This window comes from Macrosteles quadrilineatus, unplaced genomic scaffold (genome assembly GCF_028750875.1).
Source record: "Macrosteles quadrilineatus isolate MER2022 unplaced genomic scaffold, UCM_ALF_1.0 Scaffold_4__1_contigs__length_99947679, whole genome shotgun sequence".
NCBI lineage: Eukaryota > Metazoa > Arthropoda > Insecta > Hemiptera > Cicadellidae > Macrosteles > Macrosteles quadrilineatus.
The window spans coordinates 41,736,204-41,755,066 of NW_026542597.1; the positions used below are offsets into that span (position 1 = coordinate 41,736,204).

The window sequence follows — 18,863 nt, forward strand, 5'->3', positions numbered from 1 at the left end:
AATGCTATCAAAGGCTTTACTCAAGTCCATAAATATGCCTACAACTTTCTTGCCTTTATCAACTGAGTCGATCACAGATTCAATAAACTCTGTTGCTGCAGTTACCACTGACCTTCCTTTACGATAACCATCCTGGCAACAATCAAACAACTTGTTAGTTTCAAGGTACTCAATCAGCTGGTTCGCAACAACTCTTTCAAAATTTTTTTAAACGCAGAGGATACGCGTCCGGTAACCGGACGTGGATTAGGCGTCCGGCAGTTACTGTCATAACCTAACCTAACCAACCAAACTTGCTGATAGTGAAAAAAATCAAATGAAGGTTCAATTCTCTTCATAACATAAAATTATAAATGCCAAAAATTCTAACAAAAGATGTACAGTTAAGAAGAAATTACATTCAAAGCAAAATCTGTGACAAAAAGTTAAAGTCACCGATGGGTTTCGAACCGGGGACCACTCGCATATCAGTCGAGCACTCTATCCACTACACCACGAACACTGATGGTTGAACATAGTATCATTGTGGTAATGGCGTTCCGGGACCCCCTACCGGACGCCTAATCCACGTCTGGTTACCGGACGCCTAATCCACGTCTGGTTACCGGACGCGTATCCTCTGTGTTTTTTAAAATATAGTAATTAGGGCAATTGGTCTAAAATTATCCACTTCTGATGACTTCCCTTTTTTTTAAAGTGGTTTAATTTTTGTCATTTTTAATATTTGTGGAAAAATTCCAGTTATCAATGATGAATTGATCAAAAATGTAATGGGTTTAATCAATACTTCTTTTGCTTTTTTAATTATTGGTCCAGGAACTTCATCATACCCTGTGCTAAAACTATTTTGAGATTACAGCTATTCTATAAATTGTAATGAAACGTAGCCTATGTCATATTTTTACACGTAAGTTAGACGATTCAACGACAAACCTTTAATTGTAAATCTATGTATTATTTATGAAAGTGGTTTTATTTATTACGACATCACTATGAAATTTGTTTTCCGTGTTTGAGCTTGCGTGTATTTTAGCTTAGTTTCATAGAGGTTTAATTGGTACTACTGGATGAACAATTATTTCATACTGGCATTTGTATTTAAGATCGAAATCATAAACATTTAATTGGCCGTTGTACAGTTAAATAAAAAATCACTTTTAATGATTTTTTAATTACTTTGGGCTAGGTAGCTGTTAAAAGTGAAATTGATAACAAATAACAATAACATTTACTGTATCTGACACTGACATTTTGAAATACGGCAGTGTACAATCATTTTGTCGTACAAGGTTGGCAACGCTCCGTGCAGTGGGCATGACCGGGTTAGCGACTTCCAGAGTTAGCGAATTCCACCGCGGGACAATATCGAGTTAGCGGGTTCCGGAGTTAGCCAATTCCTGTCTGAGATGGTTAGCCAGTTCCAGAGTTAGCCAGCTCCGACACATGACAGAGTTAGCGAGTTCCTGAGTTAGCCAATTCCTACGTCTCTTTTAACTAAAAGTAGCAAAACGGCCATTGGTGACCATCTGCATGTTCAAAGGATACACTAACAACCACTTCGCTAAAATATTCGCCCAATCCGATGATTCGAGATGTATGTCTAAACCAAGGATTATGAACACCTCACTATGCCCCAGTTGTTGTAGTATGTCCCTAAAAACACACAGGTCACCAATTATTTGCCACACAGGACGGGAATCGAACCTGTTGATTCCACTAATTTTACTACTAAAAGTTCATATTTTGTATAAGAAAATATAAAGTAAGTTTTTATTAAATCACAATCTGTAAGTAAACATAAACAATTCAACAAGTAAACAAAAGAATAATTTGAACACATGTTAGAAATAAAATGTAAATAAAACATATGTTAACACCTCCTCCTCTATTTACTGTGCTGAGGCACTCTGCGAAGAATCAGCTGATCAACATGTCTTCTAGTTATTCGCCCATCTTCCAGCTGAACTACGTACATATGTCCTTGCTTTTCAGTTATATAGCCCGAGTACCACTTGGATGATCCATTGACATATACCCGCGCTTGAACCTTATCTCCAACTTTGAAATTCCTTTTTATACCGACTTGGAGTCCCTTGTTCTGAAATTTGTTCGGTTCTAATGTTGGAACAATTATTGCGAGGTTTGTTCGTACACTCCTTCCAAACATTAAGTGGTATGCTGATGTACCAGTTGAATTCGGGGATTGCCTGAGTTGCATTACAAGCCTTTGGATTTTATTTGGCAGTGTACCCTTTTCTCCCTCCATGGTTTTTTAACGCCTTCTTGACAGTCTGCACGTATCTTTCAGCCTGGCCGTTTGAGTTTGGGTGATATGGTGCCGTTGTTCTGTGAACAATCCCACATTCATTCATGAAGTTTTTGAACTCTTGGGAAACAAACTGTCTTCCATTATCTGAAACTAAGATTTGAGGAAACCCAAAAGTTGAAAAGATTTTCCGTAATTCTTGGACTGTCCATGTACTTGTAGTTGTTCTTGTCTGTATCACCTCCACCCACTTACTAAAAGCATCCACTAATATGAGGTACTGTTGGCCATCTGTTGGTCCTAAGAAATCAATGTGCACTCTCTCCCATGGATTAGTAGGTTGTTCCCATGGATGGATAGTTTTTCTCGGGTTGTTGCATTGTTCAATGCATTGTCGACATTCAGCTACCATCTGTTCAATATCCTTGTCTATACTTTTCCACCAGCAAAAACTGCGAGCTAAAGCCTTCATTTTTATTTCTCCTAAATGAGCTACGTGTAATTCTCGAAGCACGTGAGGTTTGAGGGATTGAGGTATCATGACTCTCCAGCCCTTCAGTACACAATCATCTTGAATGGACAGTTCGTTATCGTGAAATCCATATTGTTCGACAGATTGTCCTGATTTTAAGGCCTGTAGGACTGGACCCAACACAGAATCGTTGATAGTTTCCTTAGCCACCACGGTACTGTTGACATTAAGTGTTTCTAGTTGGTTTATGTGGTACTTAGAGAGGTCATCTATAGCATTTTCTTGTACAACTTCGGTAGGGAAACGTGAGAGATAATCTGCATTGCTATGATGAGCAGTTTGCCTGTACTCTATGTCATAGTTGAACCCGGAGAGAAAGTGAGCATAGTTGAATATCCGTGTTGCCGAGATTGTTGGTAAGGTCTTTGCTGGATTAAAAATTGAGACTAGCGGTTTGTGGTCTGTAATCAAAGTAAACTTGCGGCCATAACAAAATGGGAAAAACTTTTTCAGGCCCCAATATATTCCCAAGGCTTCCTTGTCGATTTGAGAGTATTTTTGCTCTGATTTTGTTAAAGATCGAGAGGCGAAGGCAATTGGTCTGTCCGTTCCATTGCTATAGCGGTGAGACAGAACAGCTCCCACACCTACCGGTGAAGCATCAGTAGCTAAGACCAGAGGTAAGCTAGGATCAAAGTGAACCAAAACGTCGTCACTTGTGATAATTTCCTTAATCTTCTGAAAACTCTTTTCACAAGATGAATTCCAATTGAAAGGATTTCCTTTTCGTAGCAGTAAGTTCATCGGATGTAGTAGTGTTGCCAAATTCTTTATGAATTTGTTGTAATAATTTGCTAGGCCCAGGAAAGTTCGGAGTTCAGAAACGTTTTCTGGCCTTTTACATTTCAGAATGCTCTGTATCTTGGTATCTGACTTATGTAGCCCTTTGCTATCGATCACATGACCTAAATACTCAATTTTCGTCTGGAAAAACTTGCATTTGTCTCTATTTAGCCTCAAATCGTTTGTCTTCAGTCGTTCGAACACCTGTTTCAGTCGGCGAAGAAGCTGTTCCCGGTTAGATCCTTGGATAATGACATCATCGAAGAAACATTGTACACCTTCTAAGCCATGTAATGTTTTGTCCATGAATCTCTGCCATAACAAGGGTGCCACTTTTACTCCAAACATTAATCGGTTCACCTTAAACAGCCCTTTATGAGTACTGATTGTTTGCATTATGGCACTGTTTTCGTCCATCTCCAGGTGCAAGTATGCATTACTGATATCAAGAGTACAAAATATCTTTCCACAATGCATCTTTGACATGATATCATCGATCCGAGGTATAGGGTAGTGTTCGTCTTTGATGACTTTGTTCAATGTCACCTTATAATCAGCGCATATTCTGACTGAACCATTTGGTTTGACGACCGGAACAATTGGTGTGCCCCAATCAGATGATTCGACTTGTGTGATTATACCCAAAGTTTCCAGTCGTTCAAGTTCTTTCTCTACTTTTTCTTGTAATGCATATGGCATGTGTCTTGGTTTGATGTAAATTGGCTGGGTTTCGTCTTTTACATTAAAATGGCCCTTTTCGTTTGGTATTTTCCCAATGCCTTCTTTGAAAATGTCTTCGTATTGAATCATCAGTTTATCTAGTTCTTGAATGTTTTCATTTGTTTCACTTGAATCTAATGAATGTATGTCAGCTGCATCAAGCTGAATCTCTCTTATCCATTCTCTTCCGAATATAGAGTCTACACACTTGTTTACAATGTACAGTTTTCCAACAAAATTTTGATCTTTGTACTGAACATCTACAAAAACAACTCCTCTTGGATTGATTATTTCTCCAATGTATGTCCTGAGTTGAACATTTGTTTTGAAAATCCTTTTTGGAGAATTTAAAAGTTTAAATGTATCATATGATACAATGCTGAGAGCCGCTCCTGTATCTAATTCCATTGTCATGAGTCGTCCTTCCACTTTTACCTCGAGCATAAACTTGTCATTTGATTTTGAATGAAGTTGGTAAATTTCATGAGTGTCATCACTTGTATTTTCTACGGTTTCATCTGATTGTTTTACTTCCTTGTTTGGTTTCCTTAAGCACACTCTTGCTAAGTGACCAAAACGTTTACACGAGTTGCATTCAGCATTTTTGAACTTACATTGATGAGCTCTATGTGAATCATCACCACATCTATAGCACTTGTTCTTCAGTTTCTCAAAACGAGATTGATAATCAGAGAGTTGTATATGATTAGATTTACTTGACTTACTATCCAGGTGTTTGTTCTTGCTCGATACTTGGTGTACTTCCTCTCGATTTTCATTTGTCTTAACTATTCTGCTCTCACTTTTCGCTAGTTCCAATGTAGCTGCCTTCTCGACTACTTCTTTAAACGGTTGCAATAGTTTATCTTGAAGAAGATGAAGACGTATATCAGAGTCTCTTAGTCCCCTGACAAACTGCATTCGAAGTAGAATTTCAGATACGGATTCATTACAATGTGTACAAGTAAACTGGCATTCAACACTGAGCTTTCGAAGAGCATTTGCGTAAGCTTGTACAGATTCATTACAGAGTTGAGTACGTGTTGTGAATTTGTGCTGACGTGCCCAAATACTGGGTTTTGGTTCTAGTTGTGCCATTAACAGATGAATCAATTCCTCATATGGCTTGTTATGTGGATCATCTGGTATGCAAAGATCGTAGAGCTGTTCGTGTATTTGTGGGGTGATTGATTGTAAAAATAAATCCACTTTGACCTTTGGACTTAAGTTTCCCCGTAATTTTGTGTAGTTTTCAAAGCGCCGAGTGAAGTTTTGAAAACTTTCCTCTTGTGTATATGGCTGGAAAGGAATATTAGATACATGTTGAGATATTGTAGATGCAGACATAGCAGTTTGTGTACTGTACTTTTTCTTTTCTGCTTCAAGGAATGTTCGTATCTCTCTATGTATTTCTTCTAACTGCCATCGAATTTCTAATTCACTTTCTACTGAATTCGTGTGAAGTTCAATATTTGACTGTGTAGCTTCGAGGTCAGTCCATATTGCTGAAAGCTTATCGGTATAGTAAGTGCATGTATCTTGAGAATGTTCACATGTATGTAAATCATCCTTGAGTTTGTTCAAGCGTAGTTCAAGCAATTTCCTTTTCTTGAGATACAAATCCAATTCTTTTCTACTTACCATTTTACTCGTCGCCATTGTTGATTCCACTAATTTTACTACTAAAAGTTAACATTTTGTATAAGAAAATATAAAGTAAGTTTTTATTAAATCACAATCTGTAAGTAAACATAAACAATTCAACAAGTAAACAAAAGAATAATTTGAACACATGTTAGAAATAAAATGTAAATAAAACATATGTTAACAGAACCCAAGCAAACGAATGCCACCGGCCAAGTGACTCATGCCCCAGCCTTTTCGGCTATCTGTGCTTGGAGATTATGGAGTAAAAACTGGTATTTAAGCTGACATCAACAATTGCTAACAGATAGCGCACCTGACGGCGCTACAACCTAGTTGTTCAATGCGTTACTAGGTAGCAGCCCTAGTTAGTCTCGGACTATTTAGAGGATATTTTAAGCTGAACCACAACAGTGAGCATAAATGGTGTTACTGTGGCTTAACTTACAAACAGGGTTTTCTCCTAAAAAGGTTATATTATAATAACCTTGAAATCTAAATCAAGGTTAATTTCAATATTACGTTGTAAAGTTTACAACGTAATATTGAATTTAACCTCAACATATTACGTCTTTCGATTTTATGAGATTTTTGTTTCAAATAATGTTAAAAAATACATTACAATTTATATAAGAAAACTTGGAAATGTATAACGAAAAGACAGTTTTTTTTATGTATACTGCAAATACCAAGACTTTACTTTGTTATATATTTGTTATTGTCTTATTATTCCAAATTAGCCTGATTAGTGAAAACAATACAGTTACAGTTCAACAACAGGTAATGGAATTAAAAGGCAAACAAAAAGTCTTACATAATTTATTTTTGTAAAAAAATACGACCGACTTCAAAATGCTCTAAAAAGAATGAAATAATTTCAATAAAGTAAACTTTTGTATTAGGCAAGCTCACGTATTTCAAGTCGGCGCGGCTCAAACTGCAAATATGATTGAAATTAAATATTGTGTGTGTATTTTGAAAATCAATAAATTGTAGCTGGATAACATATAAAAAACATACTGAACTGTTTTGTTTATATTTTAAAGGAAATATTTTCTTGTATTTTATGTTTACTTCAGAATAAATGCATTATGAAAATAACACACACAAATGTTCTATATGAATAGAAAAATAATTTAGTTTGATATTATTATAGGGAAAAGAAGCTAGTTTAGTATTAAAACGTTACTTTTCCAAGTTAGAAACATTTAAATGCGTTATAATCTTTTTAAAGATACTCGTTAATACCACTATAATGCCGATCTCTGATGAGGGTAATAAAATAACACTTAACGCATAACTATGAAAAAGACATGCAGATTAACACCTTTAGTTATAGATAGTCACCTGCAATATGGACACACTCTTTCAATTTTGTATCAAAAATCATCATAGAGCCGCGCCGACTTAAAATACGTGAGCTTGCCTAATACAAAAGTTTACTTTATTGAAATTATTTCATTCTTTTTAGAGCATTTTGAAGTCGGTCGTATTTTTTTACAAAAATAAATTATTTCATGATTTTTAGTGACTGTATAATTTGTTATATATTAATTACTTGAAGTTTTTTGATAAGCAAAACTGCTTGAAACAATCAAAAGTGCCACAGAACAATCATTATTTTTAAACTGCTTGAGTCACCTGTTCAGTTTACATAATCATGGGTATAAAAATTAACATTTTTGGATTTTCCTTTGATGTAAACAACTTCTTTACTTCACGAGTGAAGTAAAGTTTCAAAAACTCACTAGTGAAGTAATGAAACCCATTTAAATAACATTGAGTGTTCAACTTAAAAAAAATTACCTCTATGGAGCCAAGGACGTTCAGTGCTAGAAATCAGCTGTGCTCTTGAATTTTATTGTTATGCTTTAAAGAATTTTCCTAACCTAGCTTTTGTTTGTATAAGAATGTTACTGTTAGAAGATGAGTGAAATGGAAAATGCAAAATATTGTACGTAACGCCCCGTATATTGTCGGGTCAGGTAAAATCTTGTACGTTACACATTACGCAAGAGCGTGTTTACATCACTTAGGTGAATTATGCAACTCGCTTCCGCTTGTTGCACAACATTCAGCTGCGTGATGTAAAAACGCTCTTACTACTCTTGTAAGGTAAATAGCTATTAGACAACTATGTGTAATCCATAGGCTTCATGGATTCTTTATTCTAAAACTTTATGATATATTATTTATTGTCAATGTCAATCTATTTCAATATTTTATAATAGTTTAGATTATTTATTCTAAATCTATTTCAATGATTATGAAACTGATTTTTCTCCCCTCTGCGAAGCACAGGTATAGCAGCTAGTCTTTAAAAAATGGGACTGGAGAAGAAAATAACATGTTTATAATAAAGTATTTAATAAAATCAGAATAATAATTTATATTCAGACAACAAACATTTATACATTAGGAATGTACAAACCGGCTAACAACTTTAACAACTTCTGATGAATTATCTTAAGTCCAGAATATAGACCAATGGTGTTTATGCCAATATAAATTCTGAACTGAGGGTGGCCTTGACTGAGGTGAACATCTTGGAATGGTCTTTGTGCAGTATGTTGTTTATTTTATTTTGTCTTAACACGTTCAATTAAATGTAAGTCTTTATCCTTTCACTAAGCATTTTTTATATTAGTAAGATAACTTCTCAAGTAACTTCTAATAAAATCTCATCAAAGAAATCCCAAGATTGTAATTTTTTTTTAAATACTATTCTGTATCCAAGGAACACTTTTCACAACTTCAATGTAGGTAGCAGATTTTTTTGTTTCAACATACAACTGGACTGAGGGTAAAATGCAGACCTTCATTTTCTGGCACCCTCTCCTAGGAAGTTTTGTTTTCAAGTTGGCAAACCAAAACAGTTTTCACACAGCAATAACCAATAAACCTATCACGTCAGGTATATGATGACCAGAACTATGATTAACAATGTGATGACCATTCCTCCAAACAGGATATATTTGTCTTCGTGCGCTCTACGCTCGATGAGTCGCATGGTTGTGTTTGACAGTCCTAGAGTGTTGGCAATATCCATGATCCGACGCTGTGCACCTTTCAAAGTGTTCCTCTGGTCCCTGAGACTCTCGAGGATTCCACTGCCTGTCCGTAACATGTCGTCTACTCCTCGGTTGGAGTTCTGCAACAACATAAGGAATATTTTAACCAAAATCAACAGGCAATAGGTTTTAATATTTTGACATTCTCCTATATGGATGTTGTTAAAGATCCTCAGTGTGTTGTTTGAGTTTTGCTGAAGAAATGTATACTGAAAAGTTTATTTGCCAAAAACATATGTTTAATTATGGAGGCAAAGCCGAACACCAAATTTCACATGCAAGGCGAATATGAGAGTGAGTTTCATGTTTGAAGTGAAGCAAAGCGGAAAACAGGAATAATGGAGCAAACTGCCAGAAAATCGCTTTCGGTTCAATTTATGAGAAAACCAAACCAAAAACTTTGATCAATTTTATTGAGTTTTTGCTAGTATAATTCATACCAATTATGGAATTTTCATCAACTTTTACTGATAAATGAAAACACTTTTAAGATGATTAATATATACCTATCTACATTTTTAATGTTGATTTCCATCTTCAAGTGTAAAAGTGGGCAACTTAAAATATGAAAACTCAGTAAAACGTCATCAGTCTTGGTTCCAGACTTGATTGCAATGTTTTATGGAGGTGAGGTTCCACTTGTCAATACAATCAATCATAGTGTTACTGACCTGTAAAGCTGTGTTATGTTGTAGCGAGTGGTCGATGATGATGGAAGTGTCGTGATCAGTGTGTGTGAATCGTCGACTCAACAGCTCTTCCCTCTCTCTCTCCTCTTGTTGTCGACGGTAGACCTCATGTTGATGTGACCTTAGAGCTGCCTATGGATGGAAATAATAAGATACTAGTGTAACATTTACTTCAGATATAACTAATAACCCCTTCTAAGAGTAAAAAAAGGAGTTTTTGAAGCAATTGAATGATGCTGGTAAATTTCAAAATTAAGTATAAAAATTGATTTTTTTATGTTGCATTGTCGTTGGCATTTTTTCATATACGTAATGAAGCGGTAGAAACCTGGTTTTGTACCTATGTTAGCACCATCAGTAATTGATAAGTTAACCCAACAAATGGTATTTGGGTCCAGAATTGATTTGATACGACTGGATCAAATTGACAGCAACCATAGGTATTAAGAGTTATTTATCATCCAAAAATATTTTGTCATACACCACTGTGATTAGAACTTAAATATCTACTAAACTGTGGGATTAGAAATGTACTTTGTAGTTTTGAATTGTTCTCCAATGGAGTCCATGAAAGATAACGGCCATCTTCAATTTGCCCGCCTTAAGTGCAATGTTAATTTTGTTAATTTTAAACAGCCGCTAAAGAGTTATTTACCCTCTCAAAATATTTTTTCAAACACCATAGTGGTTGTAATTTAAATATCTAGTAAACTGTGAGATTATACATTTTCTTTGTAGTCTTTTAATTGTTTTACGAGTTAGAACGTCTAGGCTCCAAGGACTCTTAACAGGCACGTTACGGCGATGGCTTGCCAATTACAAACGATTCTTGCAGAATGCCTTCATTGCTGTCTCCTTGTTTTCTGCGCTTCTTCATTTTCTCGCGTCGTTTTAGACGCCGGAGGTAAACACCGATTGTAAAGGTAATTTCATTCGGATTTGATTTCAAAGGGATCTTTCCATTCTCAAAACAGCTATGTGTTAGTGGTACAGTACCACACTCTTAACTCTGTCCCATTTGTTATATATATTTTTTAAATATAAATATAATAAATTTGTTGTAGTTTCTTTGTAGTTCTTTGCATATAGCCAAGCACTATAACCAACCACTGAGATACCGTACACAAGCAATTTGGTTTTTATTGATAGCATATGATTAGGCTTAAATTTTATAGATTGTTTTCATAATTAGCTACAACCATGTAATTTAATTTACAAACTTGTTTTGTCACTTAAACGCATATAATTTTTTTAATCACCACGAGTGGTAGGATAGATATTACCTGTCCTAATCCTCATATATATTAACAGTCCCAATCTTCCCTAATTATCTATTGATGCATAGCCTCCTCTAATACAAGGCTGAGGCATTGGTGTGTCAACGTCGCAACGACATTCTTATTGCCATGGTTATAACAAAAACAATAAGAAATAATAACAAAAGTGTAAACATAAACATTGCCAACACGATCCATTATAAATTATTGCAACAGCTGTTTCGGTTTGCCTAGACAGCGTTGTTGCCACTTTTATGTCGCCGTGGCCTTGTATTAGAGGAGGCTATTATTAACCCTCCAAGCTTCACTTGTCAAAAAATCGACTCACGACACACTTTGTGTAGTGTCACTTGTCGATTTTTCGACACACGAACATCGTTTACGGCGAAGGCTCTATGACTGACGAAATCGGATTGAACTGGATCGAGTTAGGTATCGTTCTTTTTGTTAGATTCAGAGCTTTCTCCGGAGGTCTGTCTCTAAGCGCTATTCATTTTAGTTCCGAAAATATTGTAGCAGACAGCTGACGTGCGTATTTGTAAACAGCTTGCTTAACCTCGGACCGATGACTGATGTGTTTTATTACGTTTATCATTGTTTTAGTGTTAAAAATCAAAAGTAGTGATATACGTGGTGCATTATAAGAAGATTTAAGTGATTTTGAAGGGCTGGTTGATGATCCTGAAGAAGTAGGTAGTGATATTGATGTAAATTATCAGCCAGATTCCTAGCTATGGTTAGGCTATGCATTCTTAGCTAAACGCTATGTACTGAAATCTGTTTTTTGCCCATAACTTATTTATTTGCAAATCTACTTCCTTATATTATTATATATTTGTAATCCTCATAAAATTTAGCACAAAGTGGCTATTTTCAAATATTTATAGGCCTATAATTTATACAATTTCATTGAGCGCGAACTTATTTTTTTTTTTGAAAATTTTTCAAAATATTTTTTTTTACCTAAAAAATTTTTTTTAAACAAATGTTTCTTATGTTTTATGTATAATATTGAAGCCCGTGATTTTCCAAAAAAATGGTATATAGAACAGTAGAATTAACATTGTTTTAAGCTTCTCAGATCCGTTTTAATAAAACCTTGCAAATGCGCCAAAAATAGGCGGACATTAAGGCCTAAACTATGGACACTCGGAGGGTTAATGGCTATCTTTAATATCTAAATATGAAAGGTTTAATTTACCCGTTGCGTCGATTGATCCATAAGTTATATGTTTCGATCTGCTAAGCGAGCACAACCTCAGGTTGCATGAACGTTAAAATACAGTCTTCTCATCCGTGGATGAAGTCATCGGCATATTTAGGACACATAATGACTCATGACTCATCATCTACCGCTACCGGTTACACAACCCGTGTTCGGACTAATTGGTCAAGTTTTTTATTGTAAATATTTAAATGTTTCGTATGTGTTTTGTGTTATGTGTCCTAAATGTGCCAACGACTCCATCCACGGATGAGAAGACCGTATTTTAACGTTCATACAACCTGAGGATGTGCTCGCTTAGCAGCATGAAACGGCCATAGTTATTTCATAACTTAAGGATCAATCGACGCAACAGGTAAATTAAACCTTTTATATTTGCATTATCTTGATCCAGAGGCTAACCCATCATGAAATTTAAATATTTATCTTTCTAGAAATCTCTACTTAATGCTTTTTTTTCATAGCACTTTTGATACTTGAGTCATGCATCAAGGTACCAACCTGAAGATGCTGGTTATCATACTTCAATTGGTCAACTCTTATTTTAGCATTCTGCCTTCTTGATATTGGCTCTTTATGCACCATTATGTCTAATTTTTCACAGTTGCTAGAACAAAGATTATGTTAGCTTTTGTTTAAAAATTAGACGCCATACCAACTAGCCTAATGAAAAGAATATGTGGTTACCAATTTAAAAAATGGGAAAATACTTAACTTTACTAGTCATCAAGTTTGATGATGGTTATTATTCTTTCTCGTGGATACCACTGGTACTTTATAAAACTAGGTTAGTGATAAAGACTTTGTGGGACATTATTAAGCCCCCATACACGGGCGAGCATGTTCCCGAGCATGCTCGTGACGATGTTGGTCGCCCGTGTGTGGTATCCGTTGCGGCGAGCATGTTGGGCTCGGCGCTCGGCTCGTCGGACCTGGCGAGCCCGAACACGAACATGCTCGCCCGTCTGTGGGGACGACCAATATGTTCGAGAGCATGTTCGCCGAAGCAACTCACCCACAGTGGGTAGAGATAGGCTAAATGATTCCATCGATGTAGCTGCTACTATGATTCCAGTTACACTCGTGGACTCATTACCAGTAACCGTTCCGATTCCAAACGATTACGTCATTATACACTATATTATACACGATGATTATACGATATTTACAAAGTAGCCGCAATAGACAGATTGCACTTGCAATCATCATGGTGTTGATACTCTGATGTATTCCAATTACAGTAATAGATTTAGATTCAATGTTTACAGAAGCTAAATAAATATTTATTTGTGTTTGTAACACAATAAATACAAATTTAAATTAGTTTCCAAAATAGAGGGTTCATCAATTAAAATTTGTATATTATTACACAGAAGTGTACAATCAATTCTGTAGTAATTTGTCACAGTTAAATAATAATTCTAAGAAATGCTAGAATAAGCAAAACTACGAGATATGTTTTTGCACAACGATGGAATTTTAACCAACATTATTTTCAAACCATAGCGGATGAATTTAATCTGGTTTAATCTTAAGGCCTGGCACACACGGTCGATTTTTAGATCGGCCGATTACAAAATCGGACAAAAATAAATCGCCCCTGATTTATGATTAAAGAAATAATGCGTATGTTGCAAAAAAAACTAAATTGCAGCAAAAAAGCAGGCGCACACGTGGCGATTTTTTAGTCAAAAATATTTTTTCTGTGTGCGCTATGGAGCTATCTTAAAATGTACTTTGTTGAATTAACCTGTGTTTGTGCTCTTCTATTTATATAAAAAAACATTGTATATATTGGGTCCATCTGATAGTAAGTCAGAGACTTTTAAATGGACTGTTTTTGAAACTGTACACTTGATTACGTGATGTCAGTAAAAGGTTCTTTAATTAATATAGAATGTTTGTTGACAGCTTTAGGCTAGGCGAACAAGAGCGATTATTTTGAGGTGATTATTTCATCGGCCGATCTGTGCATCATATATCAACTATCAATAACAGGTTTTTATATTGTTTATATTGTTATGGTGTTTCTAGCATAACAATGGCCCCCTAGCATAATATTTATATGAGCATTATCATACATAGTAGCCTACATTTTAAAGTATAGGCTATATTAGAATGGAAGCGCGCACACAGGCGATCGAAAGTAATTAAATATTGAATAAATAAATACACACAGCTTGACAGTCACAGCGCACAAGAGAAGCAAGAATAGGCCTAGGAACCGCTACCGAGCGACGAGCATGTTTGCGAGCATGCTCGTCCGTCTGTTGGAAACACCAAGCATGTTCGCAAGCATGCTCGTCTGTCTGTTGACAACGCCGAGCATGTTCGCGAGCATATTCGCCAACATGCTTGCGAACATGCTTGCCCGTGTATGGGGGGCTTTAGAATTCAGAATCTTTTAAAACCTCAAGGTATTAGAATGTAAAAAAGCAGGCCACAGTTGGTAAGGTTATTCAAATCAATCTCATTTTTTTGTCAAATGTTATAATATTGTTGATTGAGTATGAAATTGAGAGTACCTACATTACATACCAAATCCAGTCCTATATCCAATTCGTAGTAGTCACCACTAAGTTATGATTGATTTTACTATGTTGAAAAGATGACATAGTTAGGCATGACAATGGTAGGCATAATACATTCCAAATTTCTGGTGCAGTAGAATCTCGATTAACTGCCACTCTTTCTATTGTAATTTTCTATTACCCGTCATCTCAAAAATTTGTATTCTACTATAGTTAATGTATGTTTTTGAAGACTGGATTAAAATATATATACAGTACAGTATGTATTAATAGCATACTGTAAATTAAATAATTATATATAAATCACAGTTAGTAAGTTATTCTGTGTTATCTCTTTCAAAAATCATTTTGATTTTCCAAACCATGATCATCTAAAGGAATTTCAGCTATCCGTCAAATCTAGTTAAATGTCAGAGACTTGAGATCTCAATAGTAACGCTAATAGAGGGTTTTCTGTCCATGATTAGGCTATTTGTGTTTTGTTGGGGTTCTATATTCCTTGATCATTGATTTAATTACCTTGTTATTTGATCTATTCTTGCTTGTATTTCTTTTTCAACTTCAGGCCTATTAAACGATAAATCCTGGAAGCATTGTTGTGTTTCTTGTAACAATCTGTTTGTTTGATGATATAGAGCTTCCATCTTAAATAATTGATGATCTGCAAGGAAAACATTTACATCATAAGTTCTAGTTTCATAAAGTGACATCGAAAGGAATAATACTTAATTTATCTGTGAGCATTAAACCACTTGTACCCATAGTACTTATAATGCAATTATGATGTCAGATAACTTAGCCTATATAATATAATATTGTAGTTTTTGAAAGAAGAAATATACAGCAAAGAGCAAAATTTATCGTAATTTATTCCACTAATATTTGCATGAGAGCCAAGTATAAAATTGGATCATTTAAAATAGTTTCATCCTACCTACCAGTAAGGTATTAGGACTCACAGCCCAGAGAAGAGTTGAGTTGAAGTGTAGTTTCATATAACATATTCAAAATGGTTTATGGTTCATAATGTTCAAAAGAAAATTTTTAAGACAAGAAAAGGGCCTAGTGCGTTGGAAAGCCAGTGTGTGCAAGCGGGCATCAAAAAGAGTTGTTTAAATGAGAAGAAGAAAGGATAGACAAATCTATTATTTTATATATAGGATTGTCATAAAAAGTCAAGTTTTGAGTAAAGAATCTATTTCTTACAAAATTGAATACCTAGGCTATAATAAAGTTAATCTACTGTGAACAAAATTTAGATTTTGAACTTGAGCTCAATTATTTGGGCCTACTTTACTGTAAAAAAATCCCAGAACTAACAAAATTGAGTTTTAGCCTATAAGTTAACTTTTTACGTAAACATCGCGCAGCAACATAAACATAGTGATACATTTTAGCAATCGTAATAATATTTCTACATTTCCAATTCAAGAAATCCTAGGCAATAGTTTTAACGCCCCAAGCTACCGGTAATGGTACATAGAAACTCAATACTTCGAAACAGCCTTATTCAGATGTTCCGCAATCAAGAGATGCCAACAGATATTCTGGCTGGGGAGCTGAAAATCCAACCATTGTGCATGAGGCGTAGCATGGCCGATTTTGGTTTCTTATAAAATCTGCTAAGGGGTTATATATGCTGTCCAGAGCTGCTCTATCAGAAGTAGGCCTAAACATTAGAATCCCTTCCATAACAAGATCCAGGGACCTTTTCGGCCGTCGTTTCAGAGGCACCGCGTGACTTTCACAGTGCTCTGGCAAGAATTCTCTGGCTGGGCAACAGAGTTACCTGTGATCTTGACTTCTTTGCCGACAGCTAAGTTTACCCCTCCATAAGGAGGACAACCGAAGAAGCAACCTTGGTGGAGATGTTCGACTAGCCTAGTAAACTATCTAAGTTATTGTTATATTATTCTTTGTTAAATTTATTTATTGTTATATTAGTTCATTGTTATATTTATATTCTTTGTAAACTTAATTCATTGTTTTATTACTTACTGTATTCTAAGTTAGGCCCCTATCATAGATTTAGCATACCCTAAGGGAGTGTCCTTAATCTATGATTCCATTAAGTACCGTATCAAATTAAATTTTATTGTTCGGCTTTTTTTATCTATGTATTGGCTAAGCCATTGGTATGTATAAAAAATTATCTGTACTGTAGCCTATATTTAGCTGTCTCAAACAAACGTAGACAAATTATAATTGTGTAAGTAAATAGGTATTACGTTTGAGAGTCAATGTTGGAAGCTTAACTTACTACTGTACAACCTAATGACTAGCGAATGGTTGAATGATTTTGATCTCTTATAGTATACTTTAAATGGACCGTATTAATAGCCTTTTAGCCTATTTTCATGTTTCAAAGATAAAGAGGTGCCAATCAGTTGGGTTAGGCTAAGTTATGTAGTACCAGCATATGTTCATGTATTATCACTTGTAATACAGCATGAGCTTAAATATTTACAATTGTTTCATCATATTTACACATGGACTCCTTTTTATCATAAAGTTCTAGACATAATCTACTTCCTTAGGCCTAGTTAAGTATTAAGTTTAACCTGTAAGAGAATATGGAATGTAAGTTTGGCAATTTTCTGCAACGAAATTATTAATAGTCGATAAATTATAAAAAACGCCTATAGACGAAATACAATTTTTTCAACAATATGCTTAATAAACTGGCCGGCATGGTTTATTTAATTACTTACTAATATAAATAAATAGCAAAATCTTAACCTACAAACTGTGCTAACCTCAAACACCAAAACAAAATAAAATAATTGGCTTCCTTATGCTTAGCTAAGTGTTAGCTAGCACCTCCCCTTCCCCTTCCCCTCCAAAGAAAGCCACTAGCCAAGACGTGTCAAAAACAGCTGAACCAGAACCACCTTTAACCACGCGTCATAAGTATACCAACACAACACAACTAATTTCAATACTGTTAATATTGTATACATGTAACAAGAGAGAAAATACTCAAAACAATAAGTATTTTTATGCACTTGCTTTTGTCAATAAGACAGAAGTATTAATCAATAAAGTATTAAATTTGCAGATAACTAACTTGTAACAATTTATTATTTAAGAAACCATTTATGACTAAAGACTTTCTCAGAAAGCACAGAAAAATACAGTTAGTCAAACAATGGAAGGCCATTGAACTAAGAACCTTTCTCATGTACCTAGGCCCGGTTGTTTTAAAAGGGGTTTTTTTTTTAAAGACCAACATCAAACTTTTTTGGTACTACTTTATGTAGCAACATCAATCCTGCTGCATTGTGACTTGTGCCATGATGATGATTACTTGGAGTTTGCAAGACAACCTTTTAAAGAGTTCGTGAACTCAGTAAAAGTGATATGGTGAAATTTATAAAGTACACAATTTTTACAACCTCGTAATTTAAATTGTTGCACTTGAGTAACACTACAATATTTCTGTTTTATTTGTAGGGGTTTTATCTCTATAAACACAAAATGTTTATTACAGACAATGAAAGCCACAAAAATAACATATTTCGCTTTAATTGAAATCCAGATTCGTCATCATAGCATGGACTCGGTTACAGACCATCTCATACAAAAACTACAGTACAGTACACACAATCCAGAAGAGGGTCGTGAACAATAGAACAGATTCAATACCGAACATTGCAAACCTTTCTTCATAGCCAAAGCCAATGAAATCCTCATCCTACCATCCCTCTACATCACCGAAACAATCAATTATTTTTTTTAAAACTTAGCTTAAGGTTCATAAATTATTGCCACAAACTTCTGAGAAACTCAAAACTATACTAACAGGTGCAAGTAACACCTGCACAGACTAACTCTCAAACTAGTACACTAAACTATAAAACACCAGCGCACTCAGATGTTGCCAACACGATACATTCACAACAGGATAAGAAGTTAATTGCACTGTTTAAAGTCAATAATAAAACCGCGTGTTTATAATTAATTGCTATTTATAGGAGTTTTTTTAATGTTTTTACAATTTTTATTTTTTATGGTGATTTTTTCCATAGAATAACGGAAAAAAGGAATGGCTCGAACAGTTTGGATTAAAATGTAGAAAGTTATCGTCCTTTTAACTCGAAACAATTAACATGGTATAGGTAACCC

The 18,863-nt window shown here is 35.0% G+C and overlaps 2 protein-coding genes across 5 annotated transcripts; both read right to left on the reverse strand.

Annotated features, from left to right (window-relative positions):
- Positions 1 to 1,612: 1,612 nt before the first annotated feature.
- On the reverse strand, positions 1,613 to 5,960 carry LOC128992871 (uncharacterized protein K02A2.6-like). The gene is made up of 5 exons (XM_054416614.1): positions 5,943 to 5,960; positions 5,027 to 5,216; positions 2,251 to 4,561; positions 1,894 to 2,156; positions 1,613 to 1,653 (listed from the first exon to the last, which is right to left on the reverse strand). Exons 1-5 carry the CDS (start codon positions 5,958 to 5,960, stop codon positions 1,613 to 1,615), a joined length of 2,823 nt encoding a protein of 940 aa, XP_054272589.1.
- Positions 5,961 to 8,295: 2,335 nt separating this feature from the next.
- Positions 8,296 to 17,516, reverse strand: LOC128992120 (Golgi SNAP receptor complex member 2). Of its 4 annotated transcripts, none has more exons than XM_054415541.1 (5): positions 17,450 to 17,516; positions 15,258 to 15,399; positions 12,709 to 12,814; positions 9,688 to 9,837; positions 8,296 to 9,096 (listed from the first exon to the last, which is right to left on the reverse strand). In XM_054415541.1, exons 2-5 carry the CDS (start codon positions 15,380 to 15,382, stop codon positions 8,851 to 8,853), a joined length of 627 nt encoding a protein of 208 aa, XP_054271516.1. In that variant the 5' UTR covers positions 15,383 to 15,399; positions 17,450 to 17,516; the 3' UTR covers positions 8,296 to 8,850. The 4 variants fall into 4 exon arrangements, with proteins under 4 accessions (XP_054271516.1, XP_054271518.1, XP_054271517.1 ...); XM_054415543.1 differs by having other exon boundaries at positions 17,495 to 17,515; XM_054415542.1 differs by lacking the exon at positions 17,450 to 17,516 and adding an exon at positions 17,300 to 17,323.
- Between the last annotated feature and the right edge of the window lie 1,347 nt (positions 17,517 to 18,863).